The sequence below is a fragment of the Oncorhynchus masou genome, chromosome 5 (genome assembly GCF_036934945.1).
Source record: "Oncorhynchus masou masou isolate Uvic2021 chromosome 5, UVic_Omas_1.1, whole genome shotgun sequence".
NCBI lineage: Eukaryota > Metazoa > Chordata > Actinopteri > Salmoniformes > Salmonidae > Oncorhynchus > Oncorhynchus masou.
Window position 1 is genome coordinate 92,386,018 of NC_088216.1, and position 27,239 is coordinate 92,413,256.

The 27,239-nt window shown below is 46.2% G+C and overlaps 1 protein-coding gene across 1 annotated transcript in view; it reads left to right on the forward strand.

Annotated features, from left to right (window-relative positions):
- LOC135540448 (lysine-specific demethylase phf2-like) overlaps positions 1-11,924 on the forward strand; it is a 226,971-nt gene extending 215,047 nt beyond the window's left edge. Inside the window, exons 20-23 of the mRNA XM_064967078.1 lie at positions 8,018-8,110; positions 10,111-10,220; positions 10,677-11,202; positions 11,463-11,924. Coding sequence (XP_064823150.1) covers positions 8,018-8,110; positions 10,111-10,220; positions 10,677-11,202; positions 11,463-11,551 — 818 coding nt within the window. The 3' untranslated portion in view covers positions 11,552-11,924. The remainder of the gene's footprint in view (positions 1-8,017; positions 8,111-10,110; positions 10,221-10,676; positions 11,203-11,462) is intronic.
- The last annotated feature ends 15,315 nt before the right edge of the window (positions 11,925-27,239 follow it).

A 27,239-nucleotide genomic window follows, 5' to 3' on the forward strand; every position in this document is an offset into this window, starting at 1 on the left:
AATCAAATTTTTATTTGTCACATACACATGGTTAGCAGATGTTAATGCGAGTGTAGCGAAATGCTTGTGCTTCTAGTTCCGACAATGCAGTAATAACCAACAAGTAATCTAACTAACAATTCCTAATCTACTGTCTTATACACAGTGTAAGGGGATAAAGAATATGTACATAAGGATATATGAGTGAGTGATGGTACAGAGCAGCATAGGCAAGATACAGTAGATGGTATCGAGTACAGTATATACATGTGAGATGAGTATGTAAACAAAGTGGCATAGTTAAAGTGGCTAGTGATACATGTATTACATAAGGATGCAGTCGATGATATAGAGTACAGTATATAGGTATGCATATGAGATGAATAATGTAGGGTAAGTAACATTATATAAGGTAGCATTGTTTAAAGTGGCTAGTGATATATTTACAACATTTCCCATCAATTCCCATTATTAAAGTGGCTGGAGTTGAGTCAGTGTCAGTGTGTAGGCAGCAGCCACTCAATGTTAGTGGTGGCTGTTTAACAGTCTGATGGCCTTGAGATAGAAGCTGTTTTTCAGTCTCTCGGTCCCAGCTTTGATGCACCTGTACTGACCTCGCCTTCTGGATGATAGCGGGGTGAACAGGCAGTGGCTCGGGTGGTAGATGTCCTTGATGATCTTTATGGCCTTCCTGTAACATCGGGTGGTGTAGGTGTCCTGGAGGGCAGGTAGTTTGCCCCCGATGATGCGTTGTGCAGACCTCACTACCCTCTGGAGAGCCTTACGGTTGAGGGCGGAGCAGTTGCCGTACCAGGCGGTGATACAGCCCGCCAGGATGCTCTCGATTGTGCCTCTGTAGAAGTTTGTGAGTGCTTTTGGTGACAAGCCGAATTTCTTCAGCCTCCTGAGGTTGAAGAGGCGCTGCTGCGCCTTCTTCACGATGCTGTCTGTGTGAGTGGACCAATTCAGTTTGTCTGTGATGTGTATGCCGAGGAACTTAAAACTTGCTACCCTCTCCACTACTGTTCCATCGATGTGGATAGGGGGTGTTTCCTCTGCTGTTTCCTGAAGTCCACAATCATCTCCTTAGTTTTGTTGACGTTGAGTGTGAGGTTATTTTCCTGACACCACACTCCGAGGGCCCTCACCTCCTCCCTGTAGGCCGTCTCGTCGTTGTTGGTAATCAAGCCTACCACTGTTGTGTCGTCCGCAAACTTGATGATTGAGTTGGAGGCGTGCGTGGCCACGCAGTCGTGGGTGAACAGGGAGTACAGGAGAGGGCTCAGAACGCACCCTTGTGGGGCCCCAGTGTTGAGGATCAGCGGGGAGGAGATGTTGTTACCTACCCTCACCACCTGGGGCGGCCCGTCAGGAAGTCCAGTACCCAGTTGCACAGGGCGGGGTCGAGACCCAGGGTCTCGAGCTTGATGACAAGCTTGGAGGGTACTATGGTGTTGAATGCCGAGCTGTAGTCGATGAACAGCATTCTCACATAGGTATTCCTCTTGTCCAGATGGGTTAGGGCAGTGTGCAGTGTGGTTGAGATTGCATCGTCTGTGGACCTATTTGAGCGGTAAGCAAATTGGAGTGGGTCTAGGGAGTCAGGTAGGGTGGAGGTGATATGGTCCTTGACTAGTCTCTCAAAGCACTTCATGATGACAAACAGTTTTAGAAACTTCAGAGTTTTCTATGCAATACTAATAATAATATGCATATATTAGGATCTGGGACAGAGTAGGAGGCAGTTCAGTTTGGGCATGCTATTTATCCAAAAGTGAAAATGCTGCCCCCTACCCCAAACAGGTTTTAACTGACTTGCCTAGTTAAATAAAGGTTACATTTTTTTTATGGATTTCACATGACTGGTCAGGGGCACAGCCATCGGTGGGCCTTGAGGGCATAGGCTCACCCACTTGGGAGCCAGGCCAACCCACTGGGGAGCCAGGCCAACCCACTGGGGAGCCAGGCCAACCCACTGGGGAGCCAGGCCAACCCACTGGGGAGCCAGGCCAACCCACTGGGGAGCCAGGCCAACCCACTGGGGAGCCAGGCCCAGGCAATCAGAATGAATTTCTCCCACAAAAGTGCTTTATTACAGACAGAAATACTCCTCAGTTTCATCAGCTGTCTGGATGACTGGTCTCAGATGATCCGGCAGGTGAAGAAGCCGTTTGTGGAAGTCCTGGGCTGGCGTGGTTACACGTGGTCTGCGGAGTTCTACTAGAGAACGAAGTTGATGCAGCTTATTGTAGAGAAATTAATATCCAATTCTCTGGCAACAGTTCTGGTGGACATTCCTGCAGTCAGCATGCCAATTGCACAATCCCTCAAAACTTGAGACATTGTGTTGTGTTTCAAAACGGCACATTTAAGTTGCCTTATATTGTCACCAGAACAAGGTACACCCATGTAATGATCATGCTGCTTAATCAGCTTCTTGATATGCCACATCTGTCAGGTGGATGGATTATCTTGGCAAAGGAGAAATGCCCACTGAATGGGATGTAAACAAATTTGCCCACAGAATTTGAGAGAAATAAGCTTTTTGTGTGTATGGAACATTGCTGGGATCTGTTATTTCAGCTCATGAAACATAAGACCAACACTTTACATGTTAATATTTTTGTTCAGTAGAGTTTCCACTAGAATAGAGATATGATGCATGTTCCATTAGAGATAGGAGACATGTTCCATTAGAGATGTGATACACATTCCATTAGAGATATGATGCATGTTCCATTAGAGATATGAAACATGTTCCATTAGAGATGTGATACACATTCCATTAGAGATATGATGCATGTTCCATTAGAGATAGGAGACATGTTCCATTAGAGATGTGATACACATTCCATTAGAGATATGATGCATGTTCCATTAGAGATATGAAACATGTTCCATTAGAGATGTGATACACATTCCATTAGAGATATGATGAATGTTCCATTAGAGATATGATACATGTTCCATTAGAGATGATATATGTTCCATTAGAGATGTGATACATATTCCATTAGAAATATGATACATGTTCCATTAGAGATATGAGACATATTCCATTAGAGATATGAGACATGTTCCATTAGAGATATGAGACATGTTCCATTAGAGATATGATACATGTTCCACTAGAGATATGAGACATGTTCCATTAGAGAAATGATACATGTTCCATTAGAGATATGATACATGTTCCATTAGAGATGTGATACATATTCCATTAGAAATATGATACATGTTCCATTAGAGATATGATACATGTTCCACTAGAGATATGATAATGTTCCATTAGAGATATGATACATGTTCCATTAGAGATATGATACATGTTCCATTAGAGATATGATACATGTTCCATTAGAGATATGATACATGTTCCACTAGAGATATGATACATGTTCCATTAGAGATATGATACGTGTTCCACTAGAGATATTATATGTGTTCCACTAGAGATATAATATGTGTTCCACTCGAGATATGAGAAATGTTCCATTAGAGATATGAGACATGTACCATTAGAGATATGATACATGTTCCACTAGAGATATGATAATGTTCCATTAGAGATATGATACATGTTCCATTAGAGATATGATACATGTTCCATTAGAGATATTATATGTGTTCCACTAGAGATATAATACATGTTCCATTAGATATGAGACATGTTCCACTAGAGATATGATAATGTTCCATTAGAGATATGATACATGTTCCATTAGAGATATGATACATGTTCCATTAGAGATATGAGACATATTCCATTAGAGATATGAGACATATTCCATTAGAGATATGATACATGTTCCCTTAGAGATGATATATGTTCCATTAGAGATATGATACATGTTCCATTAGAGATATGATACATGTTCCATTAGAAATATGATACGTGATCCACTAGAGATATTATATGCGTTCCACTAGAGATATTATATGTGTTCCACTCGAGATATGAGACCTATTCCATTAGAGATATGAGACATGTTCCATTAGAGATGATATATGTTCCATTAGAGATATGATACATGTTCCATTAGAGATATGATACATGTTCCATTAGAGATATGATACATGTTCCACTAGAGATATGAGACATGTTCCATTAGAGATATGATACATGTTCCATTAGAGATATGATACATGTTCCACTAGAGATATGATACATGTTCCACTAGAGATATGATACATGTTCCATTAGAGATATGATACGTGTTCCACTAGAGATATTATATGTGTTCCACTAGAGATATTATATGTGTTCCTCTCGAGATATGAGACATGTTCCATTAGAGATATGATACATGTTCCATTAGAGATATGATACATGTTCCATTAGAGATGTGATACATATTCCATTAGAGATATGAGACCTATTCCATTAGAGATATGAGACATGTTCCATTAGAAATATGATACGTGTTCCACTAGAGATATGATACATGTTCCATTAGAGATATGATACATGTTCCATTAGAGATATGATACATGTTCCATTAGAGATATTATATGTGTTCCACTAGAGATATTATATGTGTTCCACTCGAGATATGAGACATGTTCCATTAGAGATATGATACATGTTCCATTAGAGATATGATACATGTTCCATTAGAGATATGATACATGTTCCACTAGAGATATGATACATGTTCCATTAGAGATATGATACATGTTCCATTAGAGATATGATACATGTTCCATTAGAGATATGATACATGTTCCATTAGAGATATGAGACATATTCCATTAGAGATATGATACATGTTCCATTAGAGATATGATACATGTTCCATTAGAGATGTGATACATATTCCATTAGAGATATGAGACCTATTCCATTAGAAATATGATACGTGTTCCACTAGAGATATTATATGTGTTCCACTCGAGATATGAGACATGTTCCATTAGAGATATGATACATGTTCCATTAGAGATATGATACATGTTCCATTAGAGATATGATACATGTTCCACTAGAGATATGATACATGTTCCATTAGAGATATGATACGTGTTCCACTAGAGATATTATATGTGTTCCACTAGAGATATTATATGTGTTCCACTCGAGATATGAGACATGTTCCATTAGAGATATGATACATGTTCCATTAGAGATATGATACATGTTCCATTAGAGATATGAGACATATTCCATTAGAGATATGATACATGTTCCATTAGAGATGATATATGTTCCATTAGAGATGTGATATGTGATACATGTTCCACTAGAGATATGATAATGTTCCATTAGAGATATGATACATGTTCCATTAGAGATATGATACATGTTCCATTAGAGATGTGATACATATTCCATTAGAGATATGAGACCTATTCCATTAGAGATATGAGACATGTTCCATTAGAAATATGATACGTGTTCCACTAGAGATATGATACATGTTCCATTAGAGATATGATACGTGTTCCACTAGAGATATTATATGTGTTCCACTAGAGATATTATATGTGTTCCACTCGAGATATGAGACATGTTCCATTAGAGATGTGATACATGTTCCATTAGAGATATGATATATGTTCCATTAGATATATGATACATGTTCCATTAGAGATATGAGGCATATTCCATTAGAGACATGAGACATTCCATTAGAGATATGAGACATATTCCATTAGAGATATGATACATGTTCCATTAGAGATATGATACATGTTCCATTAGAGATATGATACATGTTCCAGTAGAGATATGAGACATATTCCATTAGAGATATGATACATGTTCCCTTAGAGATGATATATGTTCCATTAGAGATATGATACATGTTCCATTAGAGATATGATACATGTTCCATTAGAAATATGATACGTGTTCCACTAGAGATATTATATGCGTTCCACTAGAGATATTATATGTGTTCCACTCGAGATATGAGACATGTTCCATTAGAGATATGAGACATGTTCCACTAGAGATGTGATACATGTTCCATTAGAGATATGATATATGTTCCATTAGAGATATGAGACATATTCCATTAGAGATATGAGACATATTCATTAGAGATATGATACATGTTCCACTAGATATATGATACATGTTCCACTAGAGATATTATATGTGTTCCACTAGGCTACCCTGGGATGGCAGGGTAGCCTAGTGGTTAGAGCGTTGGACTAGTAACCGGAAGGTTGCAAGTTTAAATCCCCGAACTGACAAGGTACAAATCTGTCGTTCTGCCCCTGAACATGCAGTTAACCCACTGTTCCTAGGCCGTCATTGAAAATAATAATGTGTTCTTAACTGACTTGCCTAGTTAAATAAAGGTAAAATAAATAAAAAAGAGATATGATACACATTCCATTAGAGATATGATACACGTTCCATTAGAGATATGAGACATGTTCCATTAGAGATATGATACATGTTCCATTAGAGATATGATACACATTCCATTAGAGATGTGATACATGTTCCACTAGAGATATGATACATGTTCCATTAGAGATATGAGACATGCTCCATTAGAGATATGATACATGTTCCACTAGAGATATGATACATGTTCTACTACAGATACAACAGATGTTCCTCTGACTAACTGATGGCTGTCAGTTCTAGAGACAGGGTCTATGAGAGTAAGTCTTTAGCCCTGTTCTTATCTGAGATGGTGGTTATACAGCCTGTGTTTGCAGAGTGGCCTCTACCCTTCCCTCTACTCTGCTCTGCTCGGGGAGAGAGGTATAGATGGAAGGAGAGAGGATGCAGCTGCCGCACAGCTGGAGAAAGAGGGGGAGAGAAAGCATGTTAATGGAGGGGAAACCAAATACTGCAGCAATGCACATCATCATCATCAACACATGGAGCAATTTGATTGGTTGGCCTCTGAAATGTGTCATCGCTCGATAGAAATATGCAATTTTCAGGAATGTTACCTTCTAGAAGATTGAGGAGAGAGTGAATAAAAGAGGATGTGATTGAAGGAGCCGTGGAAGTAGACAGTGTTGATCTGTGGAAGAAGACAGTGTTGAGATGTCGAAGAAGAAAGTGAGATACTGTGGAAGAAGACAGTGAGGAGCTGTGGATCATGAGGAGCTGTGGAAGAAGACAACGTTGAGCTGTGGAAGAAGACAGTGTTGAGATGTGGAAGAAGACAGTGAGATACTGTGGAAGAAGACAGTGAGGAGCTGTGGAAGAAGACACTGTTGAGCTGTGGAAGAAGACACTGTTGAGCTGTGGAAGAAGACAGTGAGGAGCTGTGGAAGAAGACAGTGAGGAGCTGTGGATCATGAGGAGCTGGGGAAGAAGACAGTGTTGAGCTGTGGAAGAAGACAGTGTTGAGCTGTGGAAGAAGACAGTGTTGAGCTGTGGAAGATGACAGTGTTGAGCTGTGGAAGAAGACAGTGAGGAGCTGTGGAAGAAGACAGTGTTGAGCTGTGGAAGAAGACAGTGAGGAGCTGTGGATCATGAGGAGCTGGGGAAGAAGACAGTGTTGAGCTGTGGAAGAAGACAGTGTTGAGCTGTGGAAGAAGACAGTGTTGAGCTGTGGAAGAAGACAGTGTTGAGCTGTGTAAGAAGACAGTGTTGAGCTGTGGAAGAAGACAGTGTTGAGCTGTGGATCATATATGATCAGGGATGGAACTTCAGGATTTGTTTACTAGCCCGGGTCGAAATTCTGGGCCATGCAATATTTGAAAAGACAAAATGTATCTCGCCGGCGGGCTAGTTCGGTACGTTTTCTACTCGTCTGGTCTGAAAAGTACTTGCCTTGAGCTAGCAGGCTAGCTTAATATCCATCCCTGTTTATGAGATTATTTTACTAGGCAAGTCAGTTAAGAACAAATTCTTATTTTCAATGACAGCCTAGGAACAGTGGGTTACCTGCCTGTTCAGGGGCAGAACGACAGATTTGTACCTTGTCAGCTCAGAGATTAGAACTTGCAACCTTTCGGTTACTAGTCCAACGCTCTAACCACTAGGCTACCCTGCCACTCCCTAGGCTACCCTGCCACTCCCCATATGAGTGCTGACTAACCTAAGGCTGTGTGTTTGTTCCAGTTTACCCTTCTCTGGAGTCTGAAGAGGATAACCCTGTCTTCAAATCCAGGTCCAAGAAGAGGAAAGGTTCAGACACTCCATACAGCCCTACAGGTACACCTTATTCCAAAATCAATTCAATATTTTTTTTCATAGTTCTATACAGAATACCTCAATGACAAAGCAAAAACTGTTTTTTGACATTTTTGCAAATTAATATATATTTAAAAAAAACAACTGAAATATCACATTTACATAAGTTTTCAGACCCTTCACTCAGTACTTTGTTGAAGCACCTTTGGCAGTGATTACAGCCTCGTGTCTTCTTGGGTATGATGCTACAAGCTTGGCACACCTGTATTTGGGGAGTTTCTCCCATTCTTCTCTGCAGATCCTCTCAAGCTCTGTCAGGTTGGGTGGGGAGCGTCACTGTACAGCTATTTTCAGGTCTCTCCAGAGATGTTCGATTGGGTTCAAGTCCGGGCTCTGGCTGGGCCACTCAAGGACCAAGGACATTCAGAGACTTGTCCCGTAGCCACCCCTGTGTTGTCTTGGCTGTGAGCTTAGGGTCGTTGTGCTGTTGGAAAGTGAACCTTCACCCCAGTCTGAGGTCCTGAGCGCTCTGGAACAGGTTTCCATCAAGGATCTCTCTGTACTTTGCTCCATTCATCTTTGCCTCGATCCTGTCTAGTCTCCCAGTCCCTGCCGTTGAACAACATCTCCACAGCATGATGCTGCCACCACCATGCTTCACCATAGGGAATGGTAAGAGGTTTCCTCCAGACGTGACGCTTGGCATTCAGGCCAAAGAGTTCAATCTTGGTTTCATCAGGCCAGAGAATCTTGTTTCTCATGGTCAGAGTCTTTTAGGTGCCTTTTGGCAAACTCCAAGCGGTCTGTTGTGTGCCTTTTACTGAGAATTGGCTTCCGTCTGGCCAGTCTACAATAAAGGCCTGATTATTGGAATGCTGCAGAGATGGTTGTCCTTCTGGAGGTTCTCCCATCTCTTTTAGTGATTCCGAACTTCTTCCACTTTGTTTTTGGGGACCTTCAATGCTGCAGACATTTTTTGGGACCTTTCCCCAGATCTGTGCCTCGACACAATCTTGTCTCGGAGCTCTACGGACAATTCCTTCGACCTCATGGCATGGTTTTTGCTCTGTCATGCACTGTCAACTGTTGAACCTTATATAGACAGGTTTGTGCCTTTCCAAATCATGTCCAATCAATTGAATTTACCTCAGGTGGACTCCAAACCAGTTGTAGAAACCTCTCAAGGATGATCATTGGAAACAGGGTGCACCTGGGCTAAATTTTGAGTCTCATTGCGAAGGGTCTGAATACTTATGTAAATAAGCTATTTCTGTTTTTATTTTTAATACAGTTCTAAAAACTTGTTTTTGCTTTGTCATTGTGGGGTATTGTGTGTAGATTGATGAGGGAAATGTTTTCTTTAATCCATTTTAGGATAAGGCTGTAACGTAACAAATTGTGGAAAAAGGGAAGGGGTCTGAATACTTTCCGAATGTACTGTGACTGATTTAATTAAACAGTTGAAAGGGAAAGGGGATACTTAGTCGGTTGTCCAACTGAATGTATTCAACTCTAATGTGCCTTCCGCATTTAACCCAACCACTCTGAATGAGATGATGTGAATGTGTTCTGAGCTGTGAGGTCTCTGTGGTTGTAGCGCATGTGGGTCCCAGTAGTTCTATTCAGTTTTAAGTTGTAGCATGTGAGTCCCAGTAGTTCTATTCAGTTTTAAGTTGTAGCATGTGGGTCCCAGTAGTTCCATTCAGTTTTAAGTTGTAGCATGTGAGTCCCAGTAGTTCTATTCAGTTTTAAGTTGTAGCATGTGGGTCCCAGTAGTTCTATTCAGTTTTAAGTTGTAGCATGTGAGTCCCAGTAGTTCTATTCAGTTTTAAGTTGTAGCATGTGAGTCCCAGTAGTTCTATTCAGTTTTAAGTTGTAGCATGTGGGTCCCAGTAGTTCCATTCAGTTTTAAGTTGTAGCATGTGGGTCCCAGTAGTTCTATTCAGTTTTAAGTTGTAGCATGTGATTCCCAGTAGTTCTATTCAGTTTTAAGTTGTATTGATCAATGTGTCTGTCTGTAGCACGTGTCGGTCCCTCTGTGCTTCGTCAGGCGAGGCCGGCCAGAGAAGGAGCAAGAGTGGCGTCCATAGAGACAGGACTGGCGGCTGCTGCAGCCAAACTCTCTCACCAGGTCAGTTGGACTAACTACGTGTTGCCACGCAACTACCCACTTGGACTCAATTGAATTGAACCCACTTGGTGGTTTGAGCTCTTACCAACTGAGACTCGGCCCCAGAACACAACATGCATAGCCTGTAGAAGTTGTAGAAATAAGTCATTTGACTGAAAAACATTTTCACATTTTGCCACGATAGCTAGCTAGCTAATTAGCTAGGCTTGCCTGTCGTCTGTTAACTCACTAGCTGGCTACCAAAGAGCTCAGAAAGTAATTGAATAAAACAATTTTCTCTCCACCAGTGATATGTTCCTGTAGTCATAATATGTGTCCCAAACTACCCCCTATTCCCTGATATGGCTCCCATAGGGCCCTGGTATGGCTCCCATAGGGCCCTGGTCAAAAATAGTGCACTATTTAGGGCATACGGTGTCATTTGGGATGCAGTATTCCTTTCTTCTTCTTTCCCAGGAGGAACAGCAGAAGACCAAGAAGAAGAAGAAAAGCACCAAAAAGAAGCCCCCTGCTGCCGTGAGGGAGGAGGAAGAGGAGGAGCAAGTGAGGAAGCTGAGCAGATACAGCAGCTCTCCAGAACCAGGCATGGGCCAGGACACTGAGCCGGGGCAGACCAACCACGAGTACTCCTCTGGGGCAGGAGGGAGTCAGGCTGGAGGGCTCCAGCCCATGGCCCCCGGAGTCATCCTCACACAGAGACGACCCTCCACATCTTCATTGTCTCAGAACAACAACACAGCCAAAGGGGAGCGAGGAGGAGGAGCAGGAGGAGAAGCAGCAGGAGGAGGAGGAGCATCAGCAGGAGGTGGAGGAGCAGCAGGAGCATCAGCAGAAGGTGGAGGAGCAGCAGGAGGAGGAGGAGCAGCAGCAGCATCAGGAGGAGGAGGAGGAGCAGGTGCAGGAGGAGAAGGAGCAGCAGGAGGGGGAGGAGCATCAACAGCAGGAGGAGCAGTCACAGGAGGAGCAGCAGCAAAGGGTGAAGGTAAGTGATCTACCTTACCCAAACCAGAAGCCTAGCTCAATTAATCCATTACTACACACTGGTCCTCGGAGCCAGATAGACCTGTGGTGATTCAACTATTCACACTACCACCTATAGGTCTAGGTTAGTCCCCTACTTTTCACATATGCTTAAAACAACAGTCTATTAATCAATTGGAAGATAGTTGCTGTTGAATTCATTATTTATTTTTTCGAAGGTTTATAAAAGTCTTGACCCTTTCTGTGTCTCTCTCCTCACAGCGAAGCGGCTAAAGAAAGGCATGGCGACGGCTAAACAGAGACTGGGAAAGATCCTCAAGATCCAACGCAATGGGAAGCTCCTCCTTTAACAGGGAGTGACTCACTGAGAACTGCCATTGGTTCCTGATGCAGTACTATTGGCCAATGAACTGGCCGCTTCTCCAACTCCTCTCTTCTGATAGGTCCAGGGCCAACAGAGACAGACTGCTTTATAACTTTCAGATATTAAAGTGTACAGAATACCTGCTAGAAATATTTTTTAAGAAAAATGTGTGTCATTTTACTACAGTCAGTTTATCAGGGGGTCACTACACTAGAGATAAATTAGGGCTGCTGTCCAAATGGCACTCTATTCCCGTTATAATGCACTGGTCACCCATAGGGCACGGGTAGTAGTGCACTATATTGGGAATAGGGTGCCATTTGGGAAGACGGCCTAGAAATACATTGCAGTCATTCCATTCTAGGGAGGAGTGGGGTTAGGGTGGGGTTAGGGTGGGGTATAGGTGGGGTTAGGGTGGGGTATTGGTCGGGGTATAGGTGTGGTATAGGTGGGGTTAGGGTGGGGTATAGGTGGGGTTAGGGTGGGGTATAGGTGGGGTTAGGGTGGGGTTAGGGTGGGGTATAGGTGGGGTTAGGGTGGGGTTAGGGTGGGGTATAGGTGGGGTATAGGTGGGGTTAGGGTGGGGTATAGGTGGGGTTAGGGTGGGGTATAGGTGGGGTTAGGGTGGGGTATAGGTGGGGTTAGGGTGGGGTATAGGTGGGGTTAGGGTGGGGTATAGGTGGGGTATAGGTGGGGTATAGGTTGAACTACAGGTTATTCATAGGGAATTCCTGCTATTTGGATGCGGCTTATCATTACCTTGCAATGTTGCAATGTTGTTGATGATTTTAAGAAATACATGTTTTCCTCTGTCCTCCTCAGACCAGACATAGCCTGAAATCCAGTCAATTTGTTCTAACATTCCACTCCAAACATATTTGGCATGACAAGGAGTGGGATGTTAGGACAAACAATGTTGATTTCAGTCTAGACCCAGACCTTCACAAGAAACATTCAACTCCACGCTATTTATTTATTTCTGAAGCACTATCAGTTATGATATTTATTGTCCTAATATAATGTCATAGATAAGAAAGGAAAGCCAAAAAGGCACTTATGAAACAACTATTAAGCACAAAATATGAAGAGATTTTCAGAGTAATCTCAGAAGTCAAATATGATGATGGTTACAAACATATCAGCGTCTTCTCACAATCTACAATTAGTTCGATTTGAAGACTATTGTAAGTTAAATATTGTGATTATAGACCATTGTCTTCCCTCAGATGGCGTAATTCTAATGCGACAAGTGCTTCTCGGAGATATCTGTTTAGCAAGTCGTGGAAGTCATCTCTGAAAACATAGTTTTTGCTCATCTACCTAACACGACTGGCTAGAGATGACAACAGTAAACCATCAGACTAACCCACTGGCTAGGGACTACAACGGTAAACCATAAGACTGAACCACTGGCTAGTGACTACTACTGTAAACCATGAGACTGACCCACTGGCTAGGAACTACTACAGTAAACCATCATATTGACCCATAGGCTAGGGACTACTACAGTAAACCATCAGACTGACCCAATGGCTAAGGACTACTACTGTAAACCATCATATTGACCCACTAGCTCGGGACTACTATGGCAAACCCTCAGACTGACCCACTGGCGAGGGACGACTACGGTAAACCATCAGACTGACCCACTGGCTAGGGACTATGGCAAACCATCAGACTGACCCACTGGCTAGGGACTATGGCATACCACTATGGCATAAAGACTACTACTGTAAACCAAGAGACTGACCCACTGGCTAGGGACCTTTACTGTAAACCAAGAGGCTGACCCACTGGCTAGGGGCTTCTACTGTAAACCAAGAGACTGACCCAATGGCTAGGTACTACTACAGGAAACCATCAGACTGACCCACTGGCTGTGGACTGCTATGATAAACCATTCGACTGACCCACTGTCGAGGGACTGCTACTGTAAACCATCAGACTGACCCACTGGCTGTGGACTTCTACTGTAAACCAAGAGACTGACCCACTGGCTAGGGACTACTACTGTAAACCATCAGACTGACCCAATGGCTAGGGTAAACCATCAGACTGACCCAATGGCTAGGGACTACTGTGTAAACCATCAGACTGACCCACTGTCTAAGGACTACTACAGTAAACCATCAGACTGACCCACTGGCTTGGGACTACTACAGTAAACCATCAGACTGACCCACTGGCTAGGGACTATGGTAAACCATCAGACTGACCCACTGGCTAGGGTCTACTACGGTAAACCATCAGACTGACCCATTGGCTAGGGACTACTACAGTAAACCATCAGACTGACCCACTGGCTAGGGACTACTACAGTAAACCATCAGACTGACCCACTGGCTAGGGACTACTACCTTAAACCAAGAGACTGGCCCACTGGCTAGGGACTACTACAGTAAACCATCAGACTGACCCAATGGCTAGGGACTACTACAGTAAGCCATCAGACTGACCCACTGGCTAAGGACTGCTACTGTAAACCATCAGACTGACCCAATGGCTAGGGACTATTACAGTAAGCCATCAGACTGACCCACTGGCTAGGGACTGCTACTGTAAACCATCTGACTGACCCACTGGCTTAGGACTTCTACAGTAAACCATCAGACTGACCCATAGGCTAGGGACTACTACTGTAAACCATCAGACTGACCCACTGGCTAGGGACTGCTACTGTAAACCATCAGACTGACCCACTGGCTAGGGACTGCTACTGTAAACCATCAGACTGACCCACTGGCTAGGGACTATGGCATACCACTATGGCATAAAGACTACTACTGTAAACCAAGAGACTGACCCACTGGCTAGGGACCTTTACTGTAAACCAAGAGGCTGACCCACTGGCTAGGGGCTTCTACTGTAAACCAAGAGACTGACCCAATGGCTAGGTACTACTACAGGAAACCATCAGACTGACCCACTGGCTGTGGACTGCTATGATAAACCATTCGACTGACCCATAGGGACTACTACAGTAAACCATCAGACTGACCCACTGGCTGTCTGTAAACCAAGAGGACTAGGGACTACTACTGTAAACCATCAGACTGACCCACTGGCTACAGGAAACCATCAGACTGACCCACTGGACTATGATAAACCATCAGACTGACCCATCAGACTGACCCACTGGCTAACAGTAAACCATCAGACTGACCCACTGGCTTGGGACTACTACAGTAAACCATCAGACTGACCCACTGGCTTGGGACTACTACAGTAAACCATCAGACTGACCCACTGGCTAGGGTACTACCCACTGGTAAACCATCAGACTGACCCAATGGCTAGGGACTACTACGGTAAACCATCAGACTGACCCATTGGCTAGGGACTACTACAGTAAACCATCAGACTGACCCATGGCTAGGGACTGACCCACTGGCTAGGGACTACTACCTTAAACCAAGAGACTGGCCCACTGGCTAGGGACTACTACAGTAAACCATCAGACTGACCCACTGGCTTGGGACTACTACAGTAAACCATCAGACTGACCCACTGGCTAGGGACTATGGTAAACCATCAGACTGACCCACTGGCTAGGGTCTACTACGGTAAACCATCAGACTGACCCATTGGCTAGGGACTACTACAGTAAACCATCAGACTGACCCACTGGCTAGGGACTACTACAGTAAACCATCAGACTGACCCAAGGGACTACTACCTTAAACCAAGAGACTGGCCCACTGGCTAGGACTACTACAGTAAACCATCAGACTGACCCAATGGCTAGGGGCTACTACAGTAAGCCATCAGACTGACCCACTGGCTAAGGAGTGCTACTGTAAACCATCAGACTGACCCATTGGCTAGGGACTACTACTGTAAACCATCAGACTGACCCACTGGCTAGGGACTGCTACTGTAAACCATCAGACTGACCCACTGGCTAAGGACTGCTACTGTAAACCATCATATTGACCCACTGGCTAGGGACTATGGCATACCACTATGGCATAAAGACTACTACTGTAAACCAAGAGACTGACCCACTGGCTAGGGACCTTTACTGTAAACCAAGAGGCTGACCCACTGGCTAGGGGCTTCTACTGTAAACCAAGAGACTGACCCAATGGCTAGGTACTACTACAGGAAACCATCAGACTGACCCACTGGCTGTGGACTGCTATGATAAACCATTCGACTGACCCACTGTCGAGGGACTACTACAGTAAACCATCAGACTGACCCACTGGCTGTGGACTTCTACTGTAAACCAAGAGACTGACCCACTGGCTAGGGACTACTACTGTAAACCATCAGACTGACCCAATGGCTAGTGACTGCTACTGTAAACCATCAGACTGACCCACTGGCTGTGGACTGCTATGATAAACCATTCGACTGACCCACTGTCGAGGGACTGCTACTGTAAACCATCAGACTGACCCACTGGCTAGGGACTACTACAGTAAACCATCAGACTGACCCACTGGCTAGGGACTACTACAGTAAACCATCAGACTGACCCACTGGCTAGGGACTACTACAGTAAACCATCAGACTGACCCAATGGCTAGGGTCTACTACGGTAAACCATCAGACTGACCCATTGGCTAGGGACTACTACAGTAAACCATCAGACTGACCCACTGGCTAGGGACTACTACAGTAAACCATCAGACTGACCCACTGGCTAGGGACTACTACCTTAAACCAAGAGACTGGCCCACTGGCTAGGGACTACTACAGTAAACCATCAGACTGACCCAATGGCTAGGGACTACTACAGTAAGCCATCAGACTGACCCACTGGCTAAGGAGTGCTACTGTAAACCATCATATTGACCCACTGGCTAGGGACTGCTACTGTAAACCATCAGACTGACCCACTGGCTAGGGACTGCTACTGTAAACCATCTGACTGACCCACTGGCTTAGGACTTCTACAGTAAACCATCAGACTGACCCATAGGCTAGGGACTACTACTGTAAACCATCAGACTGACCCACTGGCTAGGGACTGCTACTGTAAACCATCATATTGACCCACTGGCTAGGGACTACTACAGTAAACCATCATATTGACCCACTGGCTAGGGACTACTACAGTAAACCATCATATTGACCCACTGGCTAGGGACTGCTACTGTAAACCATCAGACTGACCCACTGGCTAGGGACTGCTACTGTAAACCATCTGACTGACCCACTGGCTTAGGACTTCTACAGTAAACCATCAGACTGACCCACTGGCTAGGGCCTACTACTGTAAACCATCATATTGACCCACTGGCTAGGGACTGCTACTGTAAACCATCTGACTGACCCACTGGCTTAGGACTTCTACAGTAAACCATCAGACTGACCCACTGGCTAGGGCCTACTACTGTAAACCATCATATTGACCCACTGGCTAGGGACTGCTACTGTAAACCATCAGACTGACCCACTGGCTAGGGACTGCTACTGTAAACCATCTGACTGACCCACTGGCTTAGGACTTCTACAGTAAACCATCAGACTGACCCACTGGCTAGGGCCTACTACTGTAAACCATCATATTGACCCACTGGCTAGGGACTGCTACTGTAAACCATCTGACTGACCCACTGGCTTAGGACTTCTACTGTAAACCATCAGACTGACCCACTGGCTAGGGCCTACTACTGTAAACCATCATATTGACCCACTGGCTAGGGACTGCTACTGTAAACCATCAGACTGACCCACTGGCAAGGGACTGCAACTGTAAACAATCAGACTGACCCACTGGCTAGGGACTACTACTGTAAACCATCAGACTGACCCACTGGCTAGGGACTGCTACTGTAAACCATCAGACTGACCCACTGGCTAGGGACTGCAACTGTAAACCATAAGACTGACCCACTGGCAAGGGACTGCAACTGTAAACCATCAGACTGACCCACTGGCTAGGGACTACTACTGTAAACCATCATACTGACCCACTGGCTAGGGACTGCTACTGTAAACCATCAGACTGACCCACTGGCAAGGGACTGCTACTGTAAACCATCAGACTGACCCACTGGCTAGGGACTGCTACTGTAAACCATCAGACTGACCCACTGGCTAAGGACTGCTACTGTAAACCATCAGATTGACCCACTGGCTAGGGACTACTACAGTAAACCATCAGACTGACCCACTGGCTAGGGACTACTACTGTAAACCATCAGACTGACCCACTGGCTAGGGACTACTGGTAAACCATCAGACTGACCCACTGGCTAGGGACTACTGGTAAACCATCAGACTGACCCACTGGCTAGGGACTGCTGGTAAACCATCAGACTGACCCACTGGCTAGGGACTGCAACTGTAAACCATCAGACTGACCCACTGGCTAGGGACTACTGGTAAACCATCAGACTGACCCACTGGCTAGGGACTACTACAGTAAACCATCAGACTGACCCACTGGCTAGGGACTACTGGTAAACCATCAGACTGACCCACTGGCTAGGGACTACTACAGTAAACCATCAGACTGACCCACTGGCTAGGGACTGCTACAGTAAACCATCTGACTGACCCACTGGCTTAGGACTACTACTGTAAACCATCAGACTGACCCACTGGCTAGGGACTACTACTAGTAAACCATCAGACTGACCCACTGGCTATGGACTACTACGGTAAACCAAGAGACTGGCCCACTGGCTAGGGACTACTACAGTAAACCATCAGACTGACCCACTGGCTAGGGACTACTACAGTAAACCATCAGACTGACCCACTGGCTAGGGACTACTACAGTAAACCATCAGACTGACCCACTGGCTAGGGACTGCTACAGTAAACCATCAGACTGACCCACTGGCTAGGGACTGCTACAGTAAACCATCAGACTGACCCACTGGCTAGGGACTGCTACAGTAAACCATCAGACTGACCCACTGGCTAGGGACTGCTACTGTAAACCATCTGACTGACCCACTGGCTAGTGACTGCTACTGTGAACCAAGAGACTGACCCACTGGCTAGGGACTACTACTAGTAAACCATCAGACTGACCCACTGGCATGGACGGTAAACCAAGAGACTGGCCCACTGGCTAGGGACTACTACAGTAAACCATCAGACTGACCCACTGGCTAGGGACTACTACAGTAAACCATCAGACTGACCCACTGGCATCAGACTGGCCCACTGGGGACTGCTACAGTAAACCATCAGACTGACCCACTGGCTAGGGACTGCTAAACCTGTAAACCATCTGACTGACCCACTGGCTAGGGAGTGACTGCTGACCCACTGTGAACCAAGAGACTGACCCACTGGCTTGGGACTCTACTGTAAACCAAGAGACTGACCCACTGGCTAGGGACTACTACGGTAAACCAAGAGACTGACCCACTGGCTATGGACTACTACGGTAAACCAAGAGACTGACCCACTGGCTTGGGACTTCTACTGTAAACCAAGAGACTGACCCACTGGCTAGGGACTACTACTAGTAAACCATCTGACTGACCCACTGGCTAGTGACTGCTACTGTGAACCAAGAGACTGACCCACTGGCTTGGGACTTCTACTGTAAACCAAGAGACTGACCCACTGGCTAGGGACTACTATAGTAAACCAAGAGACTGGCCCACTGGCTAGGGACTACTATAGTAAACCAAGAGACTGGCCCACTGGCTAGGGACTGCTACTGTAAACAGTCAGACTGACCAACCTGCTTTGGACTACTACTGTAAACCATCAGACTGACCCACTGGCAAGGGACTGCAACTGTAAACAATCAGACTGACCCATAGGCTAGGGACTACTATGGTAAACCATCAGACTGACCCACTGGCAAGGGACTGCAACTGTAAACCATCAGACTGACCCACTTGCTCGGGTCTACTACGGTAAACCATCATACTGACCCACTGGCTAGGGCCTACTACGGTAAACCGTCAGACTGACCCACTGGCTAGGGACTGCTACTGTAAACCATCAGACTGACCCACTGGCTAGGGTCTACTACGGTAAACCATGAGAATGGCCCACTGGCTTGGGACTACTACTGTAAACCAAGAGAATGGCCCACTGGCTAGGTACTACTCCAGTAAACCATCAGACTAACCCACTGGCTAGGGACTACTATGGTAAACCATCATACTGACCCACTGGCTAGGGACTACTACTGTAAACCATGAGAATGGCCCACTGGCTAGGTACTACTCCAGTAATCCATCAGACTAACCCATTGGCTAGGGACTACTTCGGTAAACCATCATACTGTCCCACTGGCTAGGAACTACTACTGTAAACCATCATATTGACCCACTGACTAGGGACTACTATTGTCAAACCATCAGACTGACCCAATGGCTAGTGACTACTACTGTAAACCATCATATTGACCCACTGACTAGGGACGACTATGGCAAACCATCAGACTGACCCAATGGCTAGTGACTACTACTGTAAACCATCATATTGACCCACTGGCTAGGGACTACTACAGTAAATCAAGAGACTGACCAACTGGGTAAGACTACTACTTCAAACCATCAGACTGACCAACCTGCTTTGGACTACTATGGCAAACCATCAGACTGACCCACTGGCTTGGGACTTTGGTAAACCATCAGACTGACCCACTGGCTAGGGTCTACAACGGTAAACCATCAGACTGAACCACTGGCTTGGGACTAGTATGGGAAACCATCAGACTGACCCAATGTCTAGGTACTACTACTGTAAACCAAGAGACTGTCCCACTGGCAAGGGACAAGTACAGTAAACCGTTAGACTGACCCACTGGCTATGGACTGCTATGATAAACCATCAGACTGAGCCACTGGCTAGGGACTATTATGGTAAACCATCGGACTGACCCAATGGCGAGTGACTACTACGGTAACCCGTCAGACTGACGCACTGATTAGGGACTACTACAGTAAACCAAGAGACTGACCCACTGGCTAGGGACTGCTACAGTAAACCATCACACTGACCCACTGGCTAGGGACTACTACAGTAAACCATCAGACTGACCCACTGGCTAGGGACTACTACTGTAAACCATCAGACTGACCCACTTGCTCGGGTCTACTACGGTAAACCATCATACTGACCCACTGGCTAGGGCCTACTACGGTAAACCGTCAGACTGACCCACTGGCTAGGGACTGCTACTGTAAACCATCAGACTGACCCACTGGCTAGGGACTACTGGTAAACCATCAGACTGACCCACTGACTACAGTAAACCTAGGGTCTACTACAGTAAACCATCAGACTGACCCACTGGCTAGGGACTACAGTAAACCATCAGACTGACCCACTGGCTAGGGACTACTACAGTAAACCATCACACTGACCCACTGGCTAGGGACTACAGTAAACCATCAGACTGACCCACTGGCTAGGGACTACTACAGTAAACCATCAGACTGACCCACTGGCTAGGGACTATGGTAAACCATCAGACTGACCCACTGGCTAGGGACTACTACAGGTAAACATCAGACTGACCCACTGGCTAGGGACTATGGTAAACCATCAGACTGACCCACTGGCTCGGGACTACTACGGTAAACCAAGTAAACCATCAGACTGACCCACTGGCTAGTGACTGCTACTGTAAACCATCTGACTGACCCACTGGCTAGTGACTGCTACTGTGAACCAAGAGACTGACCCACTGGCTAGGGACTACTATGGTAAACGATCAGACTGACCCACTGGCTAGGGACTGCTATGATAAACCATCAGACTGCCCCACTGGCTCGGGACTACTACGGTAAACCATCAGACTGACCCACTGGCAAGGGACTGCAACTGTAAACAATCAGACTGACCCACTGGCTAGGGACTACTACTGTAAACCATCAGACTGACCCACTGGCTAGGGACTGCAACTGTAAACAATCATACTGACCCACTGGCTAGGGCCTACTACGGTAAACAATCAGACTGACCCACTGGCTCGGGACTACTACGGTAAACCATCATACTGACCCACTGGCTAGGGCCTACTAGGGACGGTAAACCGTCAGACTGACCCACTGGCTAGGGCCTACTACGGTAAACCATCAGACTGACCCACTAGTCTACTACGGTAAACCATCAGACTAGGGACTACTACTGTAAACCATCAGACTGACCCACTTGCTCGGGTCTACTACGGTAAACCATCATACTGACCCACTGGCTAGGGCCTACTACGGTAAACCGTCAGACTGACCCACTGGCTAGGGACTACTACAGTAAACCATGAGAATGGCCCACTGGCTTGGGACTACTACTGTAAACCATGAGAATGGCCCACTGGCTAGTGACTATTGCTGTAAACCATCAGACTGAACCTCTGACTCGGGACCTCTACGGTAAAAAATCTGACTGTCCCACTGGCTAGGAACTACTACTGTAAACCATCATATTGACCCACTGACTAGGGACTACTATGGCAAACCATCAGACTGACCCAATGGCTAGTGACTACTACTGTAAACCATCATATTGACCCACTGGCTAGGGACTACTACAGTAAATCAAGAGACTGACCAACTGGGTAAGACTACTACTTCAAACCATCAGACTGACCAACCTGCTTTGGACTACTATGGCAAACCATCAGACTGACCCACTGGCTTGGGACTATGGTAAACCATCAGACTGACCCACTGGCTAGGGTCTACAACGGTAAACCATCAGACTGACCCCCTGGCTTGGGACTATGGTAAACCATCAGACAGACACACTGGCTAGGGACTACCACAGTAAACCATCAGACTGACCCACTGGCTAGGGACTACTACAGTAAACCATCACACTGACCCACTGGCTAGGGACTACAGTAAACCATCAGACTGACCCACTGGCTAGGGACTACTACAGTAAACCATCAGACTGACCCACTGGCTAGGGACTATGGTAAACCATCAGACTGACTCACTGGCTAGGGACTACTACAGAAAACCATCAGTGACCCACTGGCTTGCGACTACTACGGTAAACCAAGAGACTGACCCACTGGCTTGGGACTAATACGGTAAACCATCAGACTGACCCACTGGAAAACCATCAGACTGACCCACTGGCTTGGGACTACTACGGTAAACCATCAGACTGACCCACTGATTGTGCTTGGGACTGACCCACTGGCTTGGGACTACTACGGTAAACCATCAGACTGACCCACTGGCTAGGGACTACTACAGTAAACCATCAGACTGACCCACTGGCTCGGGACTACTACTGTAAACCAGGAGACTGACCCACTGGCTAGGGACTATGGTAAACCATCAGACTGACCCACTGGCTCGGGACTACTACGTTAAACCAGGAGACTGACCCACTGGCTTGGGACTACTACGGTAAACCAAGAGACTGGCCCACTGGCTCGGGACTTCTACTGTAAACCAAGTGACTGACCCACTGGCTAGGGACTACTACTGTAAACCATCAGACTGACCCAGTGGCTAGGGACTACCACCATTAAACCATCAGACTGACCCACTGGCTCGGGACTACTACTGTAAACCAGGAGACTGACCCACTGGCTAGGGACTATGGTAAACCATCAGACTGACCCACTGGCTCGGGACTACTACGTTAAACCAGGAGACTGACCCACTGGCTAGGGACTATTACGGTAAACCATCGGACTGACCCAATGGCGAGTGACTACTAAGGTAACCCGTCAGACTGACGCACTGATTAGGGACTACTACAGTAAACCAAGAGACTGACCCACTGGCTAGGGACTGCTACAGTAAACCATCACACTGACCCACTGGCTAGGGACTATGGTAAACCATAAGACTGACCCACTGGCAAGGGACTGCTACTGTAAACCATCAGACTGACCCACTTGCTCGGGACTACTACGGTAAACCATCATACTGACCCACTGGCTAGGGACTACTACGGTAAACCATCAGACTGACCCACTGGCTAGGGACTGCTACTGTAAACCATCAGACTGACCCACTGGCTAGGGACTACTACAGTAAACCATCAGACTGACCCAATGGCTAGGAACTACTATAGTAAACCATCAGACTGACCCACTGGCTATGGACTACTACGGTAAACCAAGAGACTGGCCCACTGGCTAGGGACTACTACAGTAAACCATCAGACTGACCCACTGGCTATGGACTACTACGGTAAACCAAGAGACTGACCCACTGGCTAGGGACTACTATAGTAAACCATCAGACTGGACCCAATGGCTAGGGACTGCTACTGTAAACCATCTGACTGACCCACTGGCTTAGGACTTCTACTGTAAACCAAGAGACAGACCCACTGGCTAGGAACTACTATAGTAAACCATCAGACTGACCCACTGGCTATGGACTACTACAGTAAACCAAGAGACTGACCCACTGGCTATGGACTACTACAGTAAACCAGAGACTGACCCACTGGCTAGGGACTGCTACAGTAAACCATCAGACTGACCCACTGGCAAGGGACTACTACAGTAAACAATCAGACTGACCCACTAGCTAGGGACTACTACAGTAAACCATCAGACTGACCCACTTGCTCGGGTCTACTACGGTAAACCATCATACTGACCCACTGGCTAGGGTCTATGGTAAACCATCAGACTGACCCACTGGCTAGGGACTACTACAGTAAACCATCAGACTGACCCACTGGCTAGGGACTACTACAGTAAACCATCACACTGACCCACTGGCTAGGGACTACTACAGTAAACCATCAGACTGACCCACTGGCTATGGACTACTACAGTAAACCAAGAGACTGACCCACTGGCTAGGGACGGCTACAGTAAACCATCAGACTGACCCACTGGCTAGGGACTACTACAGTAAACCATCACACTGACCCACTGGCTATGGACTATGGTAAACCATCAGACTGACCCACTGGCTAGGGACTACCACAGTAAACCATCAGACTGACCCACTGGCTATGGACTACTACAGTAAACCAAGAGACTGACCCACTGGCTAGGGACGGCTACAGTAAACCATCAGACTGACCCACTGGCTAGGGACTACTACAGGTAAACATCAGACTGACCCACTGGCTAGGGACTATGGTAAACCATCAGACTGACTCACTGGCTCGGGACTACTACAGAAAACCATCAGACTGACCCACTGGCTTGGGACTACTACAGTAAACCATCAGACTGACCCACTGATTAGTGACTACTACAGTAAACCATCAGACTGACCCACTGGCTTGGGACTACTACGGTAAACCATCAGACTGACCCACTGGCTATGAACTACTACAGTAAACCATCAGACTGACCCACTGGCTAGGGACTACTACGGTAAACCAGGAGACTGACCCACTGGCTAGGGACTATGGTAAACCATCAGACTGACCCACTGATTAGTGACTACTACGTTAAACCAAGAGACTGACCCACTGGCTTGGGACTACTACGGTAAACCATCAGACTGACCCACTGGCTATGAACTACTACAGTAAACCATCAGACTGACCCACTGGCTCGGGACTACTACTGTAAACCATCAGACTGACCCACTGGCTAAGGACTACTGTAAACCATCAGACTGACCCACTGGCTAGGGACTACTACGTAAACCAGGAGACTGACCCATTGGCTTGGGACTACTACGGTAAACCATCAGACTGACCCACTGGCTAGGGACTACTACGTTAAACCATCAGACTGACCCATGGCTAGGGACTACTACTGTAAACCATCAGACTGACCCACTGGCTTTGGACTACTATGGTAAACCATCAGACTGACCCACTGGCTAGGGACTGCTACTGTAAACCATCAGACTGACCCACTGGCTAAGGACTGCTAATGTAAACCATCACATTGACCCACTGGCTAGGGACTATACATAAACCATCAGACTGACCCACTGGCTAAAGACTACTACTGTAAACCAAGAGACTGACCCACTGGCTAGGGACTTTACTGTAAACCATCAGAGGCTGACCCACTGGCTAGGGACTTCTACTGTAAACCAAGAGACTGACCCATGGCTAGGTACTATTACAGTAAACCATCAGACTGACCCACTGGCTGTGGACTGCTATGATAAACCATCACACTGACCCACTGTCTAGGGACTACTATGGTAAACCATCAGACTGACCCACTGGCTATGGACTACTACGGTAAACCAAGAGACTGACCCACTGGCTAGGAACTACTATAGTAAACCATCAGACTGACCAACCTGCTTTGGACTACTATGGTAAACCATCAGACTGACCCACTGGCAAGGGACTGCAACTGTAAACAATCAGACTGACCCACTGGCTAGGGACTACTACAGTAAACCATCAGACTGACCCACTGGCTAGGGACTACTACAGGTAAACATCAGACTGACCCACTGGCTAGGGACTATGGTAAACCATCAGACTGACCCACTGGCTAGGGACTACTACAGGTAAACATCAGACTGACCCACTGGCTAGGGACTACTACAGGTAAACCATCAGACTGACTCACTGGCTCGGGACTACTACAGTAAGCCATCAGACTGACCCACTGGCTAGGGACTACTACAGTAAACCATCAGACTGACCCACTGGCTAGGGACTACTACAGTAAACCATCAGACTGACCCACTGGCTAGGGACTACTACAGTAAGCCATCACACTGACCCACAGGCTAGGGACTACTACAGTAAACCATCAGACTGACCCACTGGCTAGGGACTACTATAGGTAAACCATCAGACTGACCCACTGGCTAGGGACTACTACAGTAAGCCATCACACTGACCCACAGGCTAGGGACTACTATAGGTAAACCATCAGACTGACTCACTGGCTCGGGACTACTACGGTAAACCATCAGAGTAACCCACTGGCTCGGGACTACTACGGTAAACCAAGAGACTGACCCACTGGCTAGGGACTACTACAGTAAACCATCAGACTGACCCACTGGCTAGGGACTACTACAGTAAACCATCAGACTGACCCACTGGCTTGGGACAAATACGGTAAACCATCAGACTGCCCCACTGGCTAGGGACTACTACGGTAAACCAACAGACTGACCCAATGACTAGCGTCTACTACTGTAAACCAATAGACTGACCAACTGGCTAGAGACTTCTACTGTAAACCAAGAGAATGACCCACTGGCTAGGATCTACTACAGTAAACAATCATATTGACCCACTGGCTAAGGACTACTACAGGTAACCAAGAGACTGACCCACTGGCTAGTGACTACTACAGTAAACCATCAGACTGACCCATAGGCTCGTGACTACTACAGTAAACCATCAGACTGACCCACTGGCTAGGGACTATTACGGTAAACCATCATATTGACCCACTGTCTAGGGACTATGGTAAACCATCAGACTGACCCACTGGCTAGGGACTTCTACTGTAAACCATCAGACTGACCCACTGGCTAGGGACTTCTACTGTAAACCAAGAGACTGACCCACTGGCTATGGACTGCTATGATAAACCATCAGACTGACCCAATGGCTAGGCACTACTACGGTAAACCAAGAGACTGACCCACTGGCTAGGGACTTCTACTGTAAACCATCAGACTGACCCACTGGCTCGGGACTACTACGGTAAACCAAGAGACTGACCCAATGGCTAGGGACTACTACTGTAAACCATCAGACTGACCCACTGGCTAGTGACTACTACGGTAAACCATCAGACTGACCCACTGGCTAGGGACTACTACGGTAAACCATCAGACTGACCCATTTTCTAGGGATTTCTACTGTAAACC